General features: G+C 46.1%; 3 protein-coding genes across 5 annotated transcripts in view; 1 reads left to right on the top strand and 2 right to left on the bottom strand.

Annotated features, from left to right (window-relative positions):
- Window positions 1-12,187, bottom strand: part of LOC139758060 (uncharacterized) — a 113,644-nt gene extending 101,457 nt beyond the window's left edge. For both annotated transcript variants that reach the window (XM_071679126.1, XM_071679125.1), the window contains exon 1: window positions 12,102-12,187. The gene's annotated coding sequence lies outside the window, so the exon portion shown is untranslated. The remainder of the gene's footprint in view (window positions 1-12,101) is intronic.
- LOC139758061 (protein O-linked-mannose beta-1,2-N-acetylglucosaminyltransferase 1-like) overlaps window positions 1-25,893 on the top strand; it is a 72,421-nt gene that overhangs the window by 1,097 nt on the left and 45,431 nt on the right. The gene's annotated exons all lie outside the window — the stretch shown is intronic.
- Window positions 22,929-25,150, bottom strand: LOC139757929 (larval cuticle protein A2B-like). The gene is made up of 2 exons (XM_071678869.1): window positions 25,096-25,150; window positions 22,929-23,728 (listed from the first exon to the last, which is right to left on the bottom strand). Exons 1-2 carry the CDS (start codon window positions 25,108-25,110, stop codon window positions 23,336-23,338), a joined length of 408 nt encoding a protein of 135 aa, XP_071534970.1. The 5' UTR covers window positions 25,111-25,150; the 3' UTR covers window positions 22,929-23,335.

Below are 25,893 nucleotides of genomic sequence, written 5' to 3' on the forward strand. Positions count from 1 at the left end.
GGAGAAAGGAAGATTATCGCCCTGAGGTGAGCGTATGTTGAGCGCCGCAGCGTTGCAACGCATGGCGGCCCGTGCAGTGATGGTTTGTCGTGCTGGGGTGCCCGCGACAGCGCCGCTCGACCGCCGCGGCCGTCGAGGTGTGGCCAAGGTGTGGGGTGTGCGAGCGTGTTGCTCCCAACTATTAACCACTCAGCATTTCGTGCTTGGCGATGACAGGTGGACGACCTTACGCATTCTCGTTCGTCCCTCGGGTCATACGGGGTCATGGCCATCGTAGAAGAGCCCCTTCTTTAGCTAAGGACAGTTGAAGTCCCACTTCTAGCGTTAGCGTCTTTCTTGTACCTGATGGTACGTAGGTCCACACCACTTCTGCTGTGGTTCAGCCACAACCAACAGAGTCGACTCGCCGGGAGTAATGGGGTGTGGACGAGGCGGGAGACTCAGGGATCCAGCAAGGTGGTGTTCCCCTTAACAAACCATGTCTTTTTAATCCCTCCCAGCCACACGGGTGACACGATATGAGCACAAGATGTAGGGCGCCAGAAACGGGTCAGGGTTACCACACTCGGACGGTACTCACACCGTCGTCATGATAGATGGTGGTGGATGGGTTGTGGGGACTAACTCGTTTATTCTGGTCGATACATTTTACCCTCAGGTCTATAGGAGGCGTGTCCAGGGGCGGGGGAACCCGTGTCTGGCTCCCAGTCCCTTGTTTCTCATCTTTCAATATTTCACTCTAACGAAACGCTTTTGTATGTAACCAAATTCGTACATGTTATTAAGTGTGAGAAAACGCGTTTTACAAGTATCGGTCAATCCCAAACCAACCAGCTAAACATCAGACTGTGTACATGGAAGTATGTCAGTGATCACTGAATAATATATTCAGTATACCCTGTAGAGTATATGGTGGTGAGGGAGCCTCGTATGACCTTGACTATGGAAAGGTATCGAACATATAGATGTCGCTCCTGGCGACGCCCATGTTTGTATGGGGAAGTGTGGCTGGCACCGTGTTGTATGTATCTACCGTTGATATAGTCGTACGTAAATGAGAGGTAACCTAGCGATTAGTGAGATAGTAATGCATAGAAACTGCACTTTACCCAGTCATAACTCCGACCATGAGCAGTTTGACACCCGGGCATGAAACACCTGATAGATATATCCTCAGTCATAGATAAGACTCGTCATTGATAACCCTAATCATACAGTCAATACCAGTCGTGTTCAACCTTTCAGACACAGTAATGCGGGTGTCATTCATTCAGAATAACCTGAGTAACATTGACATCAACGCCTCCACTCAGAAGGTTTACTTCCTGGTGGGGCGAGACCATCCTTTCCTGATCTCACTGAATCAGATGATATTGTGGTCGGGGACGTGATAGCAGCAGCAGCAGATTCAGGGTGAGGTACAGAGACTTGAGTCTACCTTCGCTGAGATACATATGATGAGGGACTCGTCTTTTCATGTAGGTGGCGATCGCCTACACCAAAGTTTGCCATCTGAAATTTTAGACATTTCTTGCATGTTTGTCGTAACGTGACGGTCATGAGCGGTGGGGGAATATGCCAAGAACTTGAAGTTGTTTTCTTGGTATAGCCATCGACAGGGTTTGGGCGCGCCATTTCTAGTTGTTGGTGTGGTGTTGGCGGGGGGTCGAACGCCGAGGAGGGAGAGCCGCCGGTGGAAGGTTGTAGTGTCATGGTCGATACTGAAGGTGGCGTGGGAGGAACGCATGTGTGTCTCCTGCCGCCGCTGGCTGTCTGCCGCCGGAGGGGTGGGCGACTGACGCCATCCCTGGCCGGCTGATGGGTGGTGGGTGTGGGTAAGTGAGGTCAAGCAGGAAAGTCCGGCTGGTGAAGTAGGTTTAGGCAGGGAGGGCTAGGGCAATAGGGTCAGGTTGGGGAAGTATGTAGGGTCAGGGACCCTAATCTGCCTGATCCTACCAAGGAGTTGGGTTTATGGGTGAGCGTCCTACGATGCGAGGTTGGGGAAGCGGTGCTTGGGACGAGAGATTGCAAAGTAGCACCTGGGACATGGGGATGGGGAATCGGGAACTTGAAAAGACAGGGCCTGGGACGCGGAGCTGGGAAATTGATGCCTGATAGCGTGGACTGGGGGAAGCTGAGCCCTTGAACGTGAAGTTGAGCAAGAGTGTGGGGTCCTGGGACCGTCTGCACGCGTGTTTGTCCACAGAAGTTAATGCACTTATTATCCTCCTTGAAATGATAACAATGTTGGTATTTACGAGAAGACATATCTCCCATCCGCATCATGATGGCCTTTGTTTTAAACCCTGATGTACATAAAGAAAGTCCAGAGAAGCGATAATATTACTAATGTATAAAGTTCACACAGGCTACGGAATTATACAATACTGACCTCATATTTCCCATCATCACAGGGATAAGTGATCGATTCGTCCGTCCTGCTGGAGACAACGCCCCCAGATACTTGAATAATAATCATTGAGGAATGAGGTCATTCGAAAGGGAGGAAAGGGGATTGTTTGCGCAGGCGTAGAGGTGCTGCGCGGCCACCCATGCTCACCGTGTGGTCAGGCATACGTCACCGGGCGTCACAGGGGATAGCAAGGAAGGGTGGGACATTCTGGGTCAAGCAGGTGTGACCCAGTTATGCTACCTTATTGCTTATTGACACTGGTTATTGTGCCGACACAGAATGCACTGCTTGGGGTATTCCATGATGGATTGTGTGCTGGATTACTGAGACTTGTAGACTTGGTATGACTTTTTTTTTTTTTTTTGTTTCTCATTACGTTTAAACTTTATTGATCTTGTTTGATCGGGATGGGAATTGTTTAATTCTCCTCAGTATTGATGGACGTAAAGGTATGAGATGATCTCAATCATAGTTACATTGGCTCGTCAGTCCCTCTCCATACGTTGCCTTCTGATGTCTCTGATACTTATAAAATCGTTATCACTGTACCGTCTGTGCATGTACTAATGACACTATTTTACTTATCCTCATTAGTCATAACGATGATTATAGATGGATATTGAATATTAAAGCCGTTTAGTCTCTCCTTGACTGCACTTACCTGTAATCAACAACATGGGTCTCGAGGCATACCTGATAATGCCAAGGGGAAATATATTTATTGGCCTTCCTCCTCCTCCTGCCTCCTGCCTCCTCCTCCTGCCTCCTGCCTCCTGCCTCCTCCTCCTGCCTCCTGCCATTCCACTTAAGACGGGAATTACTGATGACGCTCTTTACCGATAATTATCATCTGCTTTGGCCGGTGCAAAGTGGGTCGTGACCCCAAAATGCGATGGACTAGACGCGGAAGGTAAAGGGTAAATTGGTTTACACTGTGATTATCTTTATTGAAAACTTTCTGGTGGCTGGCTCACGACAGTGGCGATGGTGGTGGTGGTGTTAGTGGTGGTTGGGTTAGTGGTGATAGGGTTAGTAGTGGCAGTGGTGGTGGTGTTAGTGGTGGTAGTAGGGTTAGTGGTGATAGGGCTAGTAGTGGCAGTGGTGGTGGTGGTGGTGGTGGTGGTGATCCAGAGCCTAAGACGTGTGTGGTTCACCGTCAAGACTCTCGCCTCAAGAATTTGAGCCAGACGCTGGAATGTAACTTAACATTCTCTCTCTCTCTCTCTCTCTCTCTCTCTCTCTCTCTCTCTCTCTCTCTCTCTCTCTCTCTCTCTCTCTCTCTCCACAAATCCATAACTCTCATCGTAACTTCCATCGGATGTTGCCGGAAGACGTGTAACTTCGACCAGGCAGCCATGTGGGGCTTGTCATTTTATTAAGGTCGTTGCCAAACAGGCGAAAGGACACCGCTCAACCTTTCCCAGTACTCATGCAGTCACATTATCGCTGGTCGACGATTCTATTCCATCAGTAGATTTAGATCAGCGTACCAGGTATCGTATGCGTCGCCCAGCGGGTCTATACATCGACAGTCCTCCGGTGGTACGAAGGCGTTCCAAGATAGCATTCGGTGTAATACCCTTGTTTTGTTTACTCTAAGTATAGAGCTCACAAGTGGCTTGTATTACTCACGCGTCATTAACATTCCCATGTCATGTTAAGACACTTAATCGTCGTCGGAAGGACATGCATATTGCATTTGCATAAATAAGCGCAAAATGAAACACTCACAGTTCTATTGCATTGCATTCAGGAGATCGATATGTGAGGTCAGGGTAAGGTCAGGGTATGCACAGGGTAAGGCCAGGGTATGCAGCGTTGTCATCATACGTGCCAACGCTATTCTTTGTCAGATGACCAAGGGATTTAAGAGGGAGGTGGAAAGGACAAGCAATGGGAGGAGGATGCAATGGCTCTGTTTCTCCACATTTTGTTTATTGTACATTCTGGTTGTGCCAGAGGCAACATATCCCCTGCAGTCAACATCTTAGGGATCAGAAGTGAATGTTGTATCAAGAGGTTATATTATCAGCAGATAATATGTTGGAAACTAGTCCAGCATTTGCCCGAAGGGTGTGGGATTTACGACTGGTGTTGGAGAGGAGTGTAAATGACCAGCGTATGACACTGTGTCGCCTTTATCCCCCCGCGGCGAGACGATGCGGACTTTCACCACATCTCCTTAGATATGATGGTCTGGCGTTTGGCCTGGTCATAATGACAGGTCAAGGGTCAGGTCATCGTATCCGAGAGTCGTGCCGTTGTACGCATGGGGACAACTGGTGTCGTAGAGAGTGTGAGTAGTACGCATCAGGAGGCAGCAGGCCATGTTTGGTGCAGGCAAAGGACATGGGCCTCGGCTTGAAGGGAGGGATAGCCTCTGTAATTACATGCTGGTGGTGTGGCCGGGCTGCGGCATAGGGAGCCACGAGAACCATAAAGAAAAGGCCTCCCTGTAGGTGATTATGTAATCCATAGATCCATACAAAGACGTATTAGATCATTTTGTACAGTAAGCGCAAGTGTTTAGAAGAGGAGAATTTTTTTCGGCGTCCTGAAGAGGACTGATATTTTTCTTAGAGGCAGATGTTGGTAATTGTGTAATGTGGGGTTTCAAATAGAGGCTGCAGATATCATATGACGACGTTTGAGAAAAGCACATTCTCTTGAAACTGTATGATACGAAGTATGACCAAGGGGAGCTCTCGGAGGAGGCGTAAGGATATGCATGACCTGGGTGTGGGGTGTTGTGGGGGGAGGGGCGCTGAGCTGAGGGGGAGGGGAGCATACCGGCCGTAATTACTGGTGAGGAGGGACGGGCAGAAATAGCAACGGGGCTACGACCTACCATACTGTACTTCCACACGCAGTCTGCAGGTTCTTGGTAGTTGTGTGGACGAGAACCTCATGGACGATGCTGTGGGAGGTGTGGGGGTGTGGTACTCTTGAAGAGGGAGGGAATGGCAGCCAGAGGCGAGGGAGGAAACGACAAAGAAAAGGAGGTGATGAGGGGAGAATAAGGGAGGAGGGAAAGATTTCGAGAATGATACAAAAAGAGAGATGATTTTAAAACGGAAGGAAGGGGAGATCAAGGAAGATGTGGCACTGGTAATTCGGTGTGAGGGATGCGATCAGGACCATGAAGGAGGGAAGTAAACAAGCCTCAAAGGAGGGGATGGAAGAGATGACCAGGAGGAGGGAATGAGAACAGTGACTCAGAGTAATGAACGAGGAAGATGATCTGAGGTAGGAATAAGGTAGGCTTCCTCACGAAGCGGTAAGGTAATAACAATAAAAGTGATAAACGAACACTACCCTGAAGACGGTGCGTGCGGGGAGGAGAGCTGAAACAGCAGGCGGGGAAAATGAGTGGACCGATGTAGGTGTGGAGCGTGTTAGGGGGTGTGTGGGGTGTCCCATGCCTGAGGAATGATAGGATCGGACCCTCATTAAAGATGGGTACAGAGCCCACGGTGGGTCACACAGACGATGCCACGGAACGACCAGTGTTACCCAGCAGTTATGATTTGTGCACCGCGGTGGAATGTGGCTTTAGGGTGAGAGTAGAAGAGTCTCTAGTTAAAGTAAGTAGAGAGAGAGAGAGAGAGAGAGAGAGAGAGAGAGAGAGAGAGAGAGAGAGAGAGAGAGAGAGAGAGAGAGAGAGAGGTACGTTGGGTGGAGGGGAAAGTAGTGCAGGGAACATCCAGGATCGAAAGGCAACCTGCTTAGAAGATCAATTTCACAGATGTCTCCAAATGAAGGAGTCTTTGATTATATCGTATAGACACAGGAGGGACCAGATACCAGTTACATATGCAATGTGATCATTGCTACAAGAGGGAGTATAGCCACCTAAGATGGAGTGGCAATGATAATGATGATAATTGATTTGCTGACGTCTGCCAGCTTATCGCCCGTTGCCTCACCCCATCTATCTTGCCGTGAAGTGACTTTGATCTTACCTGCGTAACTACACAGCATAAGTTATAAATGATAGCCTTTCTTACTCTGACCCGTAAAATAGATGTACAGTTAAATAGTAATGATGGTGATGATAATGATGATTATAATGATAATGATAATACAGAAGCGTTTGGACCTTATGGATTGATGTGTGTGTCTGCTATTTAAGTTCTATGAGATATAACCCAGCGAGCCAGGAACTGTGGTCTGGAATTGCAGTTTGTTTACTTGGATGGTCTGAGCTTGTAAGGAGGCAGCCCGGGTTCCCAGGGTGACGTCACAGTGTCGTGTTGGATCGCCCTGGTGGCGTGTGCTTACATGAACATGTCATTCGGTCTGCTAGAGAGAAAGCTTTTGTAAGTATCGAATAAATGACAGAGGAAGGACGTGTGCAAAAAATGCATTAAAGATTCGTTGTTCCACGTGCACACACACACACACACACACACACACACACACACACACACACACACACACACACACACACACACACTTGGGGTTCGAATTTTGGGCACAGAAGGAGGCTTACACCCAACCCAAGGTGTTCATCCACTCCTCAGGACTGTGTGATTCTTAGATGACTAAGAAAATAAGATTCGTACTGGTAGAGGAAACTAGTGGACGTCCAGGCTGCGTCCTTGAGCAGTGTCCATCCTTCGTAAACCTGTGGTGTGGACAGCAGTGTCTTAGTACGGCAGCATCGAGTGTAGATAGCCACCCTTGGGGGATCCAAGATGATGTCTTGAATGCTAGATCCTATGATAACATTTAGCTATCGTGAAGGGAATCACTTTTGGATTCCGTCTGATCACAGGATGGCTTGGTATCAGTATCAGGACAGCTGGTTGACACGAGCGGGCGCCGTTCAGCTCGCCAGCACACGATCCATGCGTGATGGTGGTCATGAGGGGAGAGGATGGTGGCATATTTACGAGCCCTCATGTCTACTGGATAAAACCCTCGCCTCCTTCCTGCACTATATATATATGTAATGATTACCCTGATATGTAAGCCTAATTCTGAGGTCGCTCGTTAATTGTCTGTCTATTATCGTGATTACCCCCTACATCCCATGGCAACAGTGCCACCCCTCCTCCTGCTGCCTGGCCACACAGCAGCCCCTCCTCCTCCTCCTCCTCCTCCTCCTCCTCCTCCTCCTCCTCCTACCTGACCACACAGCTGCCCATCACTTTTTGGCTTATACCAAGGTTTACCTCACGTCATCACGCACGCTTCCTTCCTCCTCCAGTCGACATTTGTTAGCCTGCGACAGAGGCGTTGGGAAGGTCCGGGCGAGGGGAAGGAGAACGTAGGGTGAGGGAGTTATGGTGTGGTGTGGAGGGCAATGTAGGGATGGGAAGGGTAGAGAGGGAAGTTTTCAGGGAGAGGAGGAGGGAAAGCGAGGCGGTCTTAGGTACGACATTCCTCATTATTGTCCAACTTTTGATGACAAATTTAGCAGGAAAGACGTGATCGCACACTGCCTAATATTAAGGTCGTTTGTCGCATAACTAGATGTCTCGTGTGGTCTTGGCGCCTGCGTAAAGGCCAGAATTCCACCATCGACTTCAACAAAAGATTTCGTTCCTTGGCCAAGAAGGATCCCAAGTTCCAGATTATCGTTCAGCATACGCACGCACTCTCACCACCACCAGCAGCAGGTCTGTCAGGTGGGTGCGTGGCGGCTACCTGAATGCTATTGATCTGTTTGGTGAACCAGGCGCCGGGCCTGCTTCACCGGACCGGGTGCTGAATGACTACCTAATAACCAGACTCGTAAGACATATAACACTTCTGTTGACACACGACCCTATCAGGGCTGCCCCTATGATGGTTTTGTTCATGACGGAATGGAGCGTCAAGGAACAGCACGGATGGTGCCACGAAGAGGGAAGGGCTCCACACCGCCATGGACACCATCTTAGATGGTATATTTCGTTTTCTAAGTAAATGATCCCAGGCGATAAAGCAGTTCCTATCTACTTATTAAACTGGCAGTTGTGTTTCTCACGGTTGATCGCAACGTGTACGTACGACTCCACTATACGTGTTTAGTTAGGTTAACTGTATACAGTTAGAGTGACTGGAACATATTAGCCTACAGCAGTGTACTCGGCTTGATAACTGTAGCGTCTTCTTATTTTGAATTCCTCAGGCTTTTTCTTAATGCTGTAGCGCCTTCATGCTTTGAATTCCTCAGACCGTGTCTTAATACCGTTGTGCCGTGGTATTTTGAATTCCCTTCTTGAAACTGTAATGCTTTAGTACTTTGAATTCCTTAAGCTGTTTGATATTTTTCTTGTCATTTTCCTTTGTATTAGAACCTCTTGATCTTGTGAACACTTATGTAAAGCTAAAACCCCAGGAACATATTATGTTTCTGGCTATGATTCTATTTCCGCGGTTCTTTGAGTGGTATGTTGAAGGCTGAGGGATATATCGCTTAGCTTAATTCGTGAAAAGTTCGTCAAATGGAGAGAGAGAGAGAGAGAGAGAGAGAGAGAGAGAGAGAGAGAGAGAGAGAGAGAGAGAGAGAGAGAGTTAAGGAAATGGAAGAAATGGCAAGGTGAACATCAGGATTCATGATTCTAAGTCACGAAAAAAAAATCTCGCAGTTTCGTCTCAAATGTTGCTGTTCATCATGTTTCCTCTGACGCTGATGTTAGATAACTCCAGCGTCTGTGCGTGCGTGCGCGAGACGCATTAAACGCGTAATGCTTGTTTATAGCAGTCCGTGCTTTGTGTTCCTGCTGGAGACAGGCAGTAGCTGGACGGAGGGGAAATTCTGTATTTCTTTCCTTGGTAAATTTGCTCAGTAGAAAACGCAGTTATGTTTTTGGCGTAGTTGTCGGGGTCATGAACTGTCTCCTTTGTACCTCATCGACCGAGACTCTTCCTCTCTACTTCATCGGCCGTTGTGACCAGACCCACGCATTACAACCACACCCTCCTCCTCAACACCCACCATGACTACTGTCTTCTCTTCAGTTCTCAGACCATCTTCCTCACTTGTGACTGAGGGGTACTCATACCCTCCATCGCTATATTATCATTATCTTGCTCTAGTCCCCCTCTATCATATTCACAGACTCACACGCATCTCTGGTAATGAGAGCTCGAGAGCCACAGCAAAGATGCGCTTCCACGTCGTACACCGGCGCCAGTTTCTCTCTCCTGTTTGTGACGCAAAGACGGCTGGCAGGAGGCGAGACCAGACGGCGTACCAGTCGCCCGTCGTCTATTGATTTACCATGTTGTGTGGTAGGGCTCCCATGACAGCGTCTCGCATGACCGTCAGGTACCCACCCGTCTAGTTGGTCATATTTGTCAGTGGACGGAGGAAAGGTCGCCAGGCTCCGTCGTCATTAATGGCCCCTACATCTTCCTCTCGTAATTTTTCCTCTTTCGTTTATTCTCCAAAAAAGAAAACTCCCAAATCTTTAACGTCACCCTTTCCTCCCTGCTTTCTCCCTATTTTCTTTGTTATATTCACAACATTCCTTTTTACATTGTATCACCCTCCCTTCTTCGCTTCAATACCTATGTTTATTCTCTCATATTTCACGTATTACACCCATCATCTTGCTTTCCTCTGTCTATCGCAGCGTTGGGTTCATACAAGGGGTTGGCTACCCTTCATGTGGTGTGCAGTTCCTCATCACAACAGCTCCGTTGTCAGGTCGGCCGCGCCCATCGCTGACCTCCTCCTCCCTATCGTCTGCCCCATGATCAGACTGATTACCTGGCTCTTTCCTCTACAAATGGTTCTTTGTAATTGGTTTACACACTCAAACACACGCACACGCACTCCGTACACACAAAACGCGCACACGGATGCAAGACGTATATACGCACGGACGCATACACACACATAATTTGCATACCTACCTGAAACATCTCAACAGTGTTTGTTATTGGTCAGATCTGCATACAACAGTCACATTTGTAAATACTGCAGAGGATCATGTAAACTGATAATGAAGAATATGTGTGGTGTATATTTGATCCGAATTCATACATAGTTTTGAAGTCTTGTCAAATATCTGTTGATTACGCATTATCTAGGATCACTGTCCCGTATGCGTATTGCATATATATATATATATATATATATATATATATATATATATATATATATATATATATATATATATATATATATATATATATATATATATGTATGTATATATATATATATATATATATATATATATATATATATATATATATATATATATATATATATATATATATATATATGTATGTATATATATATATATATATATATATATATATATATATATATATATATATATATATATATATATATATATATATATATATCGTGCTGATATGTGTTTCAAATGTTCATAATTCTGGCATGTGTCGTGCTGGTCATGTGCTGCAAGTGGTGTGGTTTTGCCCATAACAGTCTTTGCACTAGTAACATGTTATCTTTTTTGTTTTTCACTCTCTCTTTTATCGGAAGGGTTAACGACAGCGACGCTGTGAGCCAACTCTACAGCGGCTGTCAAGTTCTCCTCCTTATCCCAGGCTGATATTTTTTCTCACCCGCCTCACCTACACGTGGGTTGCTGTCGGTCACTCCAGACATTCTCTCTCTCTCTCTCTCTCTCTCTCTCTCTCTCTCTCTCTCTCTCTCTCTCTCTCTCTCTCTCTCTCTCTCTCTCCCACAGTAGTCTGAACGTTGGTATTCCTGCGGCAGCGCCTGCGCACCGGCGCCCCAGGCAGTGGGATCATGTTGGCTGTAGCATCAGCACCTAATAACCATCGTCTCAATAACATAACCATGATATATCGTACAACTTAAGAAATACGAAATGACATACTACCAGTTTTGAAAAGACGATCGTTGTTGAATCAAACCATGCACTATGGTAACCTCACCCTCCCCCAACCGTGGGATGTTTGGAAGGGGGATAGGGTGCCTGCCCAAAGCCATTTGTGTGTGAACGTGGTTTTCGGGGGGCGTCTTAAGTATACCCACCCACATTCCTATGAGTCCACGGGGAAAATGAAACACGAAAAGTTCCCAAGTGCACTTTCGTGTAATAATCACATCATCAGGGGAGACACAAGAGAGAAATATAACAGTCAGTTGATGTACATGGAAGAGACGAAGCTAGGACGCCATTATGTGTGTGTCTGTGTGTGTGTGTGTGTGTGTGTGTGTGTGTGTGTACAATGTCTTCCATTTATATAATTCTTAACAATATCACCACAGTATTTATCCCCTGGGGAGCATTATCCATCTACAGTGTACCATGCTCCCCTGTCCCTTCGACTCGGCGCCGCCACCGTCTTGTCACGGGCGCCGGCGGGAGGGGCGGGCGTGCTCAACACTCGGGCTAGGACAGCGGCAGCGGGAATCCCATAGTGCAGTATTGGAAGGGTAAGGGCGTGGCCCGGTACAAGCGTCACTAAGCTGTAGGCGTGGACTCTGTGGAGCGCTGGGTAAATAATACTGCTGGTGTGACACAAGATGAGGGGTATTATTATTCTTCAGTAATATTGGGGGTCAGCTAGTGCAGGGAGTAAACAAAAATGTGCGCTTAATTAGTATCAAAACATCGGTGCTGTTGCATTACGTGGGTAGTCAAACCCCCCCTCAAGCAAAAACAAGGTTGTGGGTGTAGCAGGCTCTATACTGTGAGAGTGGTGAGCGTGAATTGGCTTCTGCAGTGGGAGTTGCTGTCTGACTCACGGCGAAGTGAACGCAGGTATGGCTTGGCAGTGTGCGGCGGTGGACGCGCTCGGGCGTCTAATCGCTTACGCTAGTCACTTGTTACTGGCACACCGCGCGGCGCCGATGGCCTAGGGCCTGGCATCCAACCTTCCTCGTACGTCAGGCAGCCACGTACACACCTCCTCCACCCGCATTTGTCAAACTTGTATTAAGAAATTTTCCTCATTCCTTTATTCTTTACCATGAATCTGAACTACCTATTAAAAGTTTAACAGGTTTTGAAATAGTCTCGAAAAATAGATCTTCATCAATATCATCGAATAATAGAAATTTACCGTAAAGAACTCATTAGTGAAAAAAAGCCATTTTGAATTTGATTTGACTTAAGTAACCTGGATAAAAGAGAAGTTTGCTGGACAGGAACAGACAAAACAAGAATGTTAACATACGTTGATATTACGAAGAACGAGCAGCCGGCACAGGGAACACTCCCAGCCCTTACACTCGGAAGTCTACCTGTTTAAAATTTGGTTGTATTGTCTCACTAGCATTGGGCTATGCCGTCGTTTAGATCCGGAGATGCCGCTGATTTTTTCACGAACGTGGGGCTGTGTCATATTTTGGTGTAGATATGGAGGCATTATCTGTTACCAGCACGTATATATCATAAGCGTGGATATGTAAAATTATGACTTATAAATATTATGTCTATATAAGACTGACTTGTGTCTAGTAGGTCAGAGATTGATAACGTCTTTGTTTATAGGTCCTTATTTAAGACCTGTTGTTGTTTTGAAGTTTTATGACTGAAAAATTTTGTTTTAAGATAGTGAGTAGGATCAAATTAGTCATCTTCATAGATAATACAGTAGATTTTTCAAGCGTAAACTTTGAAAAGTAATGTTAACCTTCACGTAATGAAGTGAATCTCTGGTGTCTGTACTTGTGGGCATTTGTAAGAACTAGGCTTCGTAAGTTTATGTTTTCATAGTCGGGTTTCTGAGGTCGACGGATCCTCGTCTCGTGATATTCTTGTGTCCTTCCCTTATAGAGAAACCTCTGCTCTGAGTTGGTACGATTTATATATTTCTATTATGGTATCAAGACTTTTTTATTGGCTGAATGTGACGTGTGACGTTGCTCAGAGAAGCTGACATGACTTAGTTACGAACTCCCTCAAAGATTTAGTACTTCATTAATACACTAACGACTTCCATGAACTCTTTGATTGCCCTGGTGTTGTGGTTTTGTGGAGTTCGGATGTCGAGTGGAGTTGAAACTCATCGTTATCTTCCACTGGGTATCATGCTCTACTAAACATGTTATGGGTAATTGATGGTCCATTGGTTTCTATAAAGTTCAGTGCTTGGCAATGGTCACACGAGAACGACTTTCACCCTCATTGCACCATTTCTGTAAATGAAGGAAAACATAGCATGCATCGTATTCGTAACAGGCAAAAACACATCAGTGATGAAGGCAAAACCGCTTATCTGTGGTAGACTTTGTTCTGGCTTTTATGGGTCGTATCATTTGATGTTCCCCGCTTGACTGATTGCATTCTTCGATGCGGCATTGTGAGGTAAAAGCGAAAGTGTGATAATGATTCCTGGATGAAAATTCAATGGCACGGTGAAGAAGGTCGGCGAGGACGTTCCTCCAGCCGTAGGGAGGGAAGGGGCCGAGGAGGAGGAGGAGGAAGAAGCCATCAGGGTGTGACTGCGGGCCGCTGGTCGACCGTGGTGCTGGCCACGGAAGACCTGCCATAGGGTGTAGTACACAGGCTCCCGTGCGGGAGACGAGCCTGAAGGTAGCAACAGCGGAAAGCAACGGTTACGTAAGTATTGGCGGTGGTGTTGTGAGAAAGCCGCAAGCCATTAGCTCACGTTCTCTCGCTGCTGGAGGAGGGGGGGGGTGGCAACGCTACTCGCCGCCATACGACGGTCAGTACGAGGGAGTAGAAAGGGCGACCGAGTGCTGACCTCGCATGAAGTAGAGCACTCGCCAGGTAAGCCATCTTTCACAACCCTGTTATGGTGAAGGCTCCAGCCTATAGCCGCGCGCTACCCAGGGGACATCGAGGGGCCTGAGCTCAGGGACTCGACTTTCATCCATAACACTACGGCCCCCGCCCCTCCACACACACACACACACACACACACACACACACACACTTGTAGTGCCCCCACACCCTCACTACGACAGTCTGTGGTCCCGTGGTGCCCCTACTACACCCACACCAAGACAGTCCATGGAGCTCCCACACACACACACACACACACACACACACACACACACACACACACACCATACTCCTCCCATACTCATATCTGTATCTGATTTCTTTCAGTATTATAAACAGCCTCGAAAGGACGCAATGACCTTTTATTGTTTACTTTTCCTTGCATCCTCAAGTATAAGTGGATGTGTCACTCTAAAAGAAAAGTTGCGAAAGACTTGTGGTCACCTTGATTGGTTTTAAACCACATTCCCCAGAGGCCGCTTCACGTTGCCGTTCTATAATGATTAAATAGAGGTTGGGTGTGGCGTCAAGCTGTGTGTGTGTATGTGTGTGTGTGTGTGTTTGTGTGTGTGTGTGTGTGTGTGTGTGTGTGTGTGTGGTACTGCGGAGTTTTACCCCGTCTCTTAACCTTGTTTTTGTACCATGTGATTTACTTTTATGTGTGTATACAGACATACACACACCCCAGTCTAAATCAGGTAACCGTCTATCTACTAACTGTGGGGGGAAGATGAACACTTGGGTTGGCTGTGGGCTGACTGCGGCGCCCAGTATTCGAACCCGGGCGGGCGGGCCCTTTGCGTGCTAAACACCACTAGAGTAACTGTGTGTAACTGTTTATGTTGTAGGTTTCGTGTGCAGTTTTGAGTATGTGTGTGTGTGTGTGTGTATGTGTGTGTGTGTGTGTGTGTGTGTGTGTGTGTGTAAACGTGTAGAGATTGTGTGGGTGTGGTGTAAAATTGTGTGTCTTGTTGGAATGTGTGGTCCTACATGTGTTTGTGTGTTCCACTGTTTTTTTGGGAGACATTTTCAACCATAAACTTTTTTTTTTTTTTTGTAGTGACGTTAACTTTCTCCCCCCGTATGTTCCACCGTTCCACGACTCTAATCATTTCCCCCACCCACCTCTTATCCACGTAATTATCCTCTTCTGCTGCCGGTCTGCCATCAGTGAGGGTCGGGTCTGGCTGGCCTGGGCTAACAGGCAGGGTTACACAGGTGCCTGCGAACGTTTACCGTGTTCACGAGAGATCAGGATAAAAGGTTTATCATTTGTGTGTGTGTGTGTGTGTGTGAGAGAGAGAGAGAGAGAGAGAGAGAGAGAGAGAGAGAGAGAGAGAGAGAGAGAGAGAGAGAGAGAGAGAGAGAGCCAGTGTGCCTCCTTGTTGGAATAAATCACATTAATACGTTGCTTGGATGCTGTCCTTTATTGCTAAAATCGAATTTTGTCATACAGTTTCCTATGTATGTTCTCAGTACACATCACATTATGAGCGAGGGTGTGGGAGTAGATGTGAGAAGGGTGGGTATAGGGTGCTGGGATGGGTGTGGTCCTCAGCTCTTCATCTGACGCTCACGGCCACAACACATTCCCTTACGCCTTGTACCACAGCCACTCACTCGTCTCACGCCCCCACCCCTCATATGCTCTCTCCCACACCCTCCACACCCCCCCACTTGCTCTCTCCCACACCCTCCACACCGCCCACCTGCTCTCTCCCACACCCTCCACACACCCCATCTGCTCTCTCCCACACCCTCCACACCGCCCGTAATGAAAAACAAAAGTGTGTGACTCTGCCATCAAGTCACTGGACACGGCAGATGTGTGTGTGTGTGACCTTTACGACACACGAATCCTGTTACGTGGAAAACCTGCTCTTGCAATATACCCATTATATTTCTCTTATCGCTGACTCTCTCTCTCTCTCTCTCTCTCTCTCTCTCTCTCTCTCTCTCTCTCTCTCTCTCTCTCTCTCTCTCTCTCTCTCCTCTCTCAGATGATCCTGATCTCGCTTCGATGAAAGATCCCCAAATATGTTTTCCTTTGAATTCGAGGTTAATTCTACACATCACTTTTGCGGGGCATATTCCTCTTTTTGTTTTCGTTGTGCACTCTTTTCCACCATATATAGCTCACAAGTCTGTGTTGTCTAGGTTTCACATTGAAGGTCCGATCATACAGTATTTTTGGTGGTGTAAATAGTTGCTACTTCCCCCTCAGTGGAGACCGTGTCTGACCCAGTGCAGTGGGATTTCGCTTCAAGCTTGTTTTTTTTCCGAAAACGTTGTACGCATTTGTACACGACTAATGTTACACGTGTGTTGACCCAAGGCAGGCCTTCTTGCTGCTCCTCCCACCCCCACCTAATTCGTAACCCATCCACACCTTCCTACATCACCTACAGTCAAGTCCACAACCTCACCCATATGCAGAACTGCACGCATAAGACGCATTTTTTTTTTTTTTTTACTACGGTCGCAACGTTCGAACACCATAGAGAAGATACATTTACGCTCATCTTCAGAAATAATTTTTCATTCCATCGATGGTAGACTCGAACTGGCGTCACGATAGTGCCATACAAGTTCAATTCGTGAGGCGTAGGAAGCACGTCAGTAGCTCGGCCATATAACCCCACACGCCTGGAGGTTCCCTCTGCTGTAGTATGGTTATAACAGCATGGGTGAGGCAGAGCTGAGGGCCATCCGTGGTGATCTGTCATACCGCCTGTCAGATGGGTAGAGCTGGAAGGCGCGCCAGCGCTCGGCGGAGGGCATGACTTGTGCTGGCACAAAACGTTAAGACTAATTTTTGTTATCGAGTGTATATACGTCTCTGGTCTGAAGGAGGAACTGTCATGCAAGACATCAAAGACCCAGAGGTTCTTGAGTTACCTTCGTGGTTGGCACGTGACCCAGATAATGATTTACGGCCATGAAACATTAAAACCCTGGGCGTGTCAAACTGCCCTCATGTGGGTCATGGCCGGAGTAGTAGAATAAGTAAGAGAAAAGTACGTCGTATGCGTAGTGTGTTTACTTGTTTACAGGTGTTCCTGAGGAGGCCGCTTGTCTGGCGATGAGGGAGGGGAGTGGGTTGCGGGCTGGGATTTTGTATGGAGGCCAACAGCATCAACATCATCACATCTCTTGGTTGTGATACTGATGACCACACGTAAACTCTACAAGTGTAAAGTGTGCGAAAAATGAAAGTGTAAGTAAGCATCAAGTAAGATACAACAGAATTAAAGGGTCGTACAACAGACCACAAGAAGCAGCAGTACTGTTGTTACCCGCGTGAAATCGCGTTCACCGTAGCGCAGACAGACATAGCGCTCATCATCACTGCTGGTGAAGATTACTGCGGGTAAATCATGGAGCGAGCCACCTTGACCCTGGCGATCATCGCCTCGCAACCGGGCTCCACCCACGACACGCCGGCACCATCAAACAACTCCCCCCCCTCTCACCTTCCTCACACCGCACTCACGTTGTAGAACCGAGTGTAGCGGCTGCCAAGCAAGACTTTCTATCTTGAAGGAACTCTCATTTTCAAGGTTATGTGTATGTAACAGTACAAGTGTCGACGGGAAAAGTTAATCGATTAGAAGAAGAAGTACGTTATTGCTTCTTGTATTATTATTATTGAAATGAATGAATATCTTTCTTTTAGAGCAGCCGATATGGCACGGGAACAATTATGCCCAAGTCGAAGCCATTGTCGATGGAGAAGGTTGAATGATAAGTTAATCAAGCTGAAAGAAATATGACGGGGACTAATTTGAGCTCATAAGGTGTTTTTGGACCTGACTCGAAAGTGGAAAGGTCAGAGATTGAGTGAACGACGAAACAAGGGAAGGAGATATCATATCGACCAGTTCTCGTTTAAGTGGTCTGCACACACAAACTGGGGAGAAGCAGCCAGGTGTGTGCTGCTAGTCCAGGTTTCAATGGCTGGGACACACAGGCGCACAGTGACCGAGATGATACTACCTGTAAACAGTGAGAGTGAAGCCACACCACGGCGGACGGTAGGTGATGGTTGAGGAGACGTGATGGCAAAACAGTTCGAGAAAGTGGAAGGCTTTTGATTCGTCTCTGGTGGTTCGTCCCATATTGGCAGGAATGGAGTTCCTATAGATGGGGAATAGCTGCTGACAAGAGAAATAATTGTGGCACCTAAGCAACGCCCTCAGCTCTTGGGGAGCAAATTTTGTCAAGTCTATTACGTAGCGTCTCCAGGATAAAGTTAAGGACTTGGTTATAACTTAATACGCTTATGGTATAGCAGGGTTGAGTTTGTATTGTGTTATGAACTGCGATTGCAAGAGACGAGTAGGATTGCGGAGGCATCGCAACATTGTTCCCAGCACCACGCTCCACTGACGACGTGATGTTACCTTCGCCTCGGTGGGAGGGTCAGCCAAGCAGAGCCAAGGGGCACACACCCAGAATACATAACTCTTTATGTACTGTTTTGTTATTCAGAGTTCAGGTGTAATGGGCTCACGGCCAGGCAAGGCATGAAAGTACGAGCGGGAGGAGGCGAGGCGTGAGGTGAGGGTGTGGGTGATCAATGTGGTGAGTGAGGGAGCCCCGTGCAGCGGCAGGTGATGGGGTCTTAGTATGGTGGCTAGTGAGGATATCCCGCTGAGAGGCTAGGGTGATTACCTCCTCTCTCTCTGTGTGTGTGTGTGTGTGTAGAGGAACCTGAGGGTGGCGTACAGATAGAGCCAGGTATTTGTCAGCTGGTGCCATTTCGCAGGCAACTTCAGGTACATGAGGAGATCATCGATTCTGCAACGTCTCATCAACCTTGTGATCTGCCTTTGATACGTGTGCCGTAATGGTCCATCACGCATGACGAACCGGTCCTGGATAAAAGGCGATGGTTCTCCCTCGTCCACGGTCCTCGCGCAACACCACTTAGTTCCTCAGCATTACACAATCCCGCTCATGTTCTCTCTCATAACATAACCTTTCATCCTGGATACGAAATACGTTATGAAATGCGAGAGCAAAAATCCCAAGAACATGAAATTAGATTGTGGGATCATTTCGTTTCCTGGTTTACCATGAATGTTTCAGACCAAGACCAAGAACATGAAATTAGATTGTGGGATCATTTCGTTTCCTGGTTTACCATGAATGTTTCAGACCAAGTTGGGCTGTAATTCCTTCCTGTCGTTGTTGCTCATTAAACGATACATGATAGCATTTGCCCAACAAGCGCCTCAGTTTCCAAGAGGTTTTATCCTTTTCATATCAGGATTTTCTAATTTGTTAGAAATCTGATCATCATCAGACAGACATGTTTCCCTAATTTTCACATTTATCCATTTATGACGATATCAAATGTCATTTATCAACACTTATAATAATCTTTACAACTCTTGAGTTTTTAAGGAAGAAAAAATTTGCGAATCATGACGTCAAAAGGACACACTGCAGGGGTGAACTGTGGCTGCGTGTACAGACCAGTACTGTACCACGATTATATTTCTTTTTATCTATTAAAACAACAGACTTTCCTCGGGTTAGCATGTGCATTGGCTGAGTCCGCCTTCCTTCTGGATTAATCCCTGTCTCAGGAATAAGTAGGTAGACTCTATGAGGATTAGACAGTAGACTTCTAGACCTGTCTCGTACCAGGGACAGACTTTGGTCATCACTTTCATTATGCTTTTGACTTTTGGTGTCTGCAGGTAGCATGAGTTTCGATGTCATCCATACAGTATTCCACCCGAACATGAAATGGCTAGTCAACTCCCCAGAAAAGAATAGAATCTTAACTTTGTGTTCGACTTTACGCATACATTTTGCATTGTTTTGGTCAAGGTCGAGATAAAGCAGTGTTGGTTGACAAATCTTGGGGTAGATTTTAGTGTCTTGATAATTCACCGAAAAAGAATAAATTTTTCAAGGTTAATGAGGTATTATTTACCCTGTTGTTAGCGTAATTATCAAGGATAATATGATTTGTATATGCAGACCTTCAGGCATCATTCTAAGTTACGTATTTGATGTGAACTTTGATTCTCGCTAATGACCTTAACTCGGCTGGGGGAGTGGGGCGGGCCGTCCCCCTTTTACGTAACTTTAAACCTAAGTTTCTGAAATCTTCGTGACGCCTTCTGTTATGGAGTCTAATATACGTACTCGAAAGAGACCATCGCTCATGTCCATCACTAGTCTCACTAATCACAACACATAACCGATTACTTTGTCCAGACAACTTGTGTGTAAATCTAGAGTCTGATTTGCGTGTACTTTGGCATGACCTAGATATGATGAAAGGCGTTTCCAACACCGCCATTACGAGAATATTACTACTGACCTCCAGCTCCAACAGGCCTGTCATTCACGTAAATGAAAATGGAAAACCCACTAAAGAGCGATCGTTGATCTTTGACCCAGCAGAAGTTACACGCCCTCGACCAAATTACGTAAAGACTTAACCTTCCCGCTAGGATGGGGAATGGAGAGCAATAGTGGGTAAACACAGGGGGATTTACGTGGTTTACAACGTAACTTTCGATAATTTGTCACAGACGTAAATATCGCTTTGTTAACAAGCATTTTTCTTTGCCTTATTTACATGATAACCTCGTCAGAACTCCTGCCCAAACTCGATCATATGGTTAATTTATCTTTGTGGCATAAATTGATGATTTTTTTTTATTGTGAATTTGACGATTTCTTAAACGTTCAAAAGCATGACGTAGAGTTCCCAGAGGCACCGGGGTCGTGAAGGGATGACCCCAGCAGTGATGTGGATCACTGTTACCTTCGTAGGCCAAGATGGCTAGAGTGGATATGTAGTGCTATAGCAGTGTACAAGCTGTGGTTGTGTTCATGCCGTGGTGGTGTGGGTGCTGTGGTATTGTAGATGTTGTGGGAAGCTTTTGACACTGTGTGAACACAGGCGTTTACTCATCACACTTCCTCACCTTCCTCTTTGCACTCTAATGCACGGTTTTCCTTTCCGGCAGTCGTCGACGAGGCGACGTTTCCACCTTAGCTAGTCAGCAGTGGTGTCCCTCAGGGCTCTGCTCTGTCGCCTACTCTCTTTCCTCTATTCATAAACGATCCTCCGTCTTACTCGTCTCCTCCACTTTCTCCTGGAAACCTCAGGTGTTGAGCATCGCTAAATCTCATTCCCAGATTCTAGGGATTTTGTAGATGGCCCCTTATATCCTTCAGAGGAGCTGTTCCATAACTGCAGGGGTCTCCCATTTACCCCAGTATGGATGGTTCTGTCTGTCTGGTGTAATATAAAATCTACGCCATGACAAATCTCTTGCAGTCACCTCTCCTCACCTGTCCATTTTCGTTTGTCATGGTGTTGCTTCCCCTCTCTCTGTTCTATGGTTATTATTTTGGCCACTGTTCTTGTGAGGTGGCAGCGTGTTTCCCGGTCATAAAGACCTGGACTGTAGCACGCGATTGGCTGCTTCTGTCCATAGGTTCTGTGTGGAGGACAACCACACGAGAGTTGGCCTTTATGATGCATCCTTGTACGATGAAGCTCTGGAATCCTCTGCCTTCTCTCGTCTTCCTTCTTCAGGTGTCCATTCCACTCTCAAGAGTACGTCCCACAGACACCCAAGGCATTCAGAATAATCCCTTTTTTTCATCCGGCTGAAATGGTTTCAATACTGGCATACGTTTCCCTCCGCCATGTCGGCTACAATAAGAAAAAAAATGCTGATTTTTGTGATGATGTGGTTCATGTGGTAGTGTGGGCTTTGTGGTAGTAAGGGTACTGATGTAGTACAGTGTTGGTGCAAATGCTGTTAAGGAAGATGCAGTACAGTGATGGCAATGTTATTATTGTCCTCTTGGTGATGATGTTATTCCGTTGCTCTTCATTTGGAGATGTGTTATGTTGATTATAATGATGTGCGTCACATGTATGAACAGAGACTGGGTAGCTGTTCCTTTATGTTCGTCCATTCCCTCCTCTCTCTCCCATTCTCTCTCCATTCCCTCCTCTCCTCTCTTTATTATCTCTCTCTCTCTCTCTCTCTCTCTCTCTCTCTCTCTCTCTCTCTCTCTCTCTCTCTCTCTCTCTCTCTCTCTCTCGTTTTCTACGCTTCTTCTTTTGTTTTTTCACGTGATGTTCATAGGCATCCGATGCTGGAGTGGAGCAGTGCGCGGCTACTGTTGAACTAGAGATTAATCTGTACATCTTTGTCTTCTGCTATAAAACCAACGGATCACTACATCTGCAAACTTTTGCTGTAATAACTCTTAATAAACACATCAGGTAAACTTGCTTCCAGTTCGTCAGGTATGAGCAGATTCTGATTCGTTTGTTGCAAACAAACTCCTTTTGTGTAGTGACCATTTTAGAGTAGAGGCACTTGTGGTTGTTGCTGTCTTGGAGGATTTCTGATCTGGTTTGGTGGTCCACCTGTTTCTTGCCTACGGGTCAAGGTACGGAGTGTTTGATGATACCAGAACTTGCTTTCTCCTCACAAAATTTTTTATCTTATTTTTTTTTTTCATTCTTGTACCTTGGTACCTTTTTTTAGGGGGAGTAGGAGGGAATGGTAGGGATCCGAACTCTCCTATTTGTGCAGAGATGTATAACAATACACAAATACTTGATTGCATTCGATATATGTATATGTATATATATATATATATATATATATATATATATATATATATATATATATATATATATATATATATATATATATTGTCTAAGTTAGAACTGTGATATCTTGAATGTAAACCATTGCATAAAATACTAATGCGTTTTTTGTGTTTTCTTCGGGAAGCAACTGTTTTCAGTGAAAATCATATTTCGTAATTGTATGCCTTTATTTACAAATATAAATTACAACCTTGTGACGGCCGCTAGAGGTCGATAGACTATGGCAGAACAGTTGATAATGTGAGTGAAGGTAGAACCGTCCACTCGACACTGGGACACTGTCATGACTGACCTATCCCAGATGTAGGGTGTCGATCCGTGTTCAGAGACTGGTCGACGTATCCACTTGGGATATATCTACTGTTGTTGCAGGATAAGATATATCCAGCCGGGACACAAGCAGGAGACAGCTAGACTTTAGTCGACTGTTGAGAGGGAAATGTGTGTGTGTGTGTGTGAGGAGATCAGGAGGTGGTGCAACAGGTGGGACCAATAGAGGGCGGAGGTGTGGTGAGGGTGTTCAGGACGGGTTGTGCTTAGGCCTAGGATTGTGCTGGGAATTTATGCGTAGGAAGGGGGTCCGTATGCTGGGGGTTTTGGAGGGCCGTAGGCTGGGGGAGGTGGGGGACCGTAAGATGGGGCTGCATGGGCGGGGTAGGAGGCCTCGCCCTCGTAGGTCACCTCAGCGACGTAGCCGTTGGTGTGGTCGGCGGTGAAGGTGACGATCTGGGTGCGACCGTCGGGCAGGAGCACCCTGTAGGAGCCTGAGGTCACTGTGCCGTCGCTCTTCTCGTCGTGGGCGAAGTCGTTGCCGCTGTAGTCGTCCTTGACGGCGTAGGCGAATTCGTAGGGCATGCCGGGCTCCTTGTAGGATGGGGGAGGGGGGCCGTAGGGGATGGTCTCTGGTCGGGGAGCGGCGCAGGCCACAGCCACCAGGACGGCCATCATGAAGATCTGGAGGACAGGAGAGGCAGGTCAGGTGAGTTGTTTATAAAGGAACTCAGAGTGGATAGTGGGGTGTTCACAGGATACAAGCGTTCGTGGGAGGGAATTTGAAGGCTGAGAATGCGTAGCTGACATTACTCCAAGCTGGTAGTGACGAAAGGTTATACTTGATGGAGGATGAGCTGAACCTACAGGGAAGTGGATGAATATCTGACTTGAATTAGAAGTGGGGTTTATAACCACTGGGTGGAAGCATATGTAGACATGTGCAAAGGTATTGTTTATAACTGTATGTCGCTCCTTTAAGTAAGAGGGAATTACGCCAGGAAGTAGTCGGCCTGCACAAAGTGCAAAGTTGGAGGGAAACCTACATAGGTGGTGTCTGAATGTCTGTGTGAGAGTGAGATAGTAGGTATGAGGGGGAAATGCGCGAGTACAAGAGGCAGCGCCTACCAGGTATGATGGTTCAGTACAAGAGGCTACATGTGAGGTAATGTGCTTATGAGAGCGAGAGGCTACATTTTTGAGAGAGCTTGCAAGACATCTGACGTCTTGCACGGGAATTAGAAATGCACTGTGATCGACATCTCTTGAGAATCAAATGTAATCCCTAAGGAACTAGATATGAAAGATTATATGTTTTTCACTTCAAGATTATGACTGGTATTGTAACGTCGATAGTAACTTGTGTTGAAATGACGCGTTGATTTCAGGAACAAAGCGTCGTATGTATGTAATTAACAGAGGACTGATCTGGGCTTTAGATATTTAAGTTTTTAATAGAATGTTCAAATTTGAGTGTGTATAAACTGACTGGCGGTGTCATATCTCTTGAGGACTTTTCTAGTAACACTCAGTAGTTATTTTGAAGTTTGAGAAATATAGAAAAAACTACAGTGATACCCAAGACCTTTAGTGTAACAGAAAACGCCTGATAGAGAATCAGAGAAAATGGGTTTCATGGTTTTGAGGTGGGTAGCTTTAGTATTCTTAAGTATTCATTTTTTGGTAATGAAATCAGAGTCAGTACTACATCCTGATGAAAAGTTATATATATATATATATATATATATATATATATATATATATATATATATATATATATATATATATATATATATAATATATATATATATATATATATATATATATATATATATATATATATATATATATATATATATATATATATATATATATAAAGAGAGTAGATGTAATCTGAGAATTACCATTAATACCTAAAGTTGTTAGATACTTTGTTTTTGTGGTGGTGGTGGCTATTCCTTGACCCCGATGACCTCACTGACCCTGAAAGTTGATAAGCCCTAAGCCCAACCAGCGGACCAAGGGTGTGTAGACCGTGTGGGTGTACTCACCTTAGCGCACATCATGTTGCTTGTTGTCGAGCTGGCTCAACTGTGATGCCTGGCTGAGGGTCCGCCGCCTTTTTATACTTCCCGACCCATTCCCCCTCCCACCGAGCCTTCGTGACGTCATGAGCGGGTGAAACTGCAAGAACACTTGACTGTAATTATGACCGAAAACAAGGGAGCAAAATGAAGAACGGCCATATTACGAGTAGGTGTGTCTGGGTTCGAGAGTGATTGTATAGAGGCTGGTCCGTGTCCCCCCCAGTGTGTGTCTGTGGTATTGACTGATTGGTGTCTCTGCCAGATTCCCGTTGGCATTAAGTAATGTCACCGTCGGTAGAGGCTGTCATGTTCTTGGTGAACAAGTCCTCCAGAGCGGTGAACAGTTTGAGACATAGTCTCTTGTATACATCTATCACCGCACACACAGTCTCTCGTGTAGCAGAACACAGGGACAACAGATAATTCCCTGGAGTGTCGAAGATAAATCACTGTCAACGGATGGTTCGTCAAACCATGAATAGTATAATGCTGTTGTGATGGGTGTACGTTATAACGCAGACCCAAAGCAAAACACACAGTTCACCATCGGAAATAAAGAAATTAAAACGTAGACCACCAATAACAAATCTTTCTAGTCCTTAGTCAAATCCCCGTACCACAGCTTTGCCTATGCCGCCAGAATCCATCTCACAAGCACAGACCTGAGTGCTGAAGCTGTACCCCTCCCCACTCCCCAAACATAGATAAATCTTTGGTTTCACTGTTGAATATTCATTCGCTTGATCCGCTAAATATTTATCC

The sequence above is a fragment of the Panulirus ornatus genome, chromosome 29, assembly GCF_036320965.1.
Source record: "Panulirus ornatus isolate Po-2019 chromosome 29, ASM3632096v1, whole genome shotgun sequence".
Taxonomy (NCBI): domain Eukaryota; kingdom Metazoa; phylum Arthropoda; class Malacostraca; order Decapoda; family Palinuridae; genus Panulirus; species Panulirus ornatus.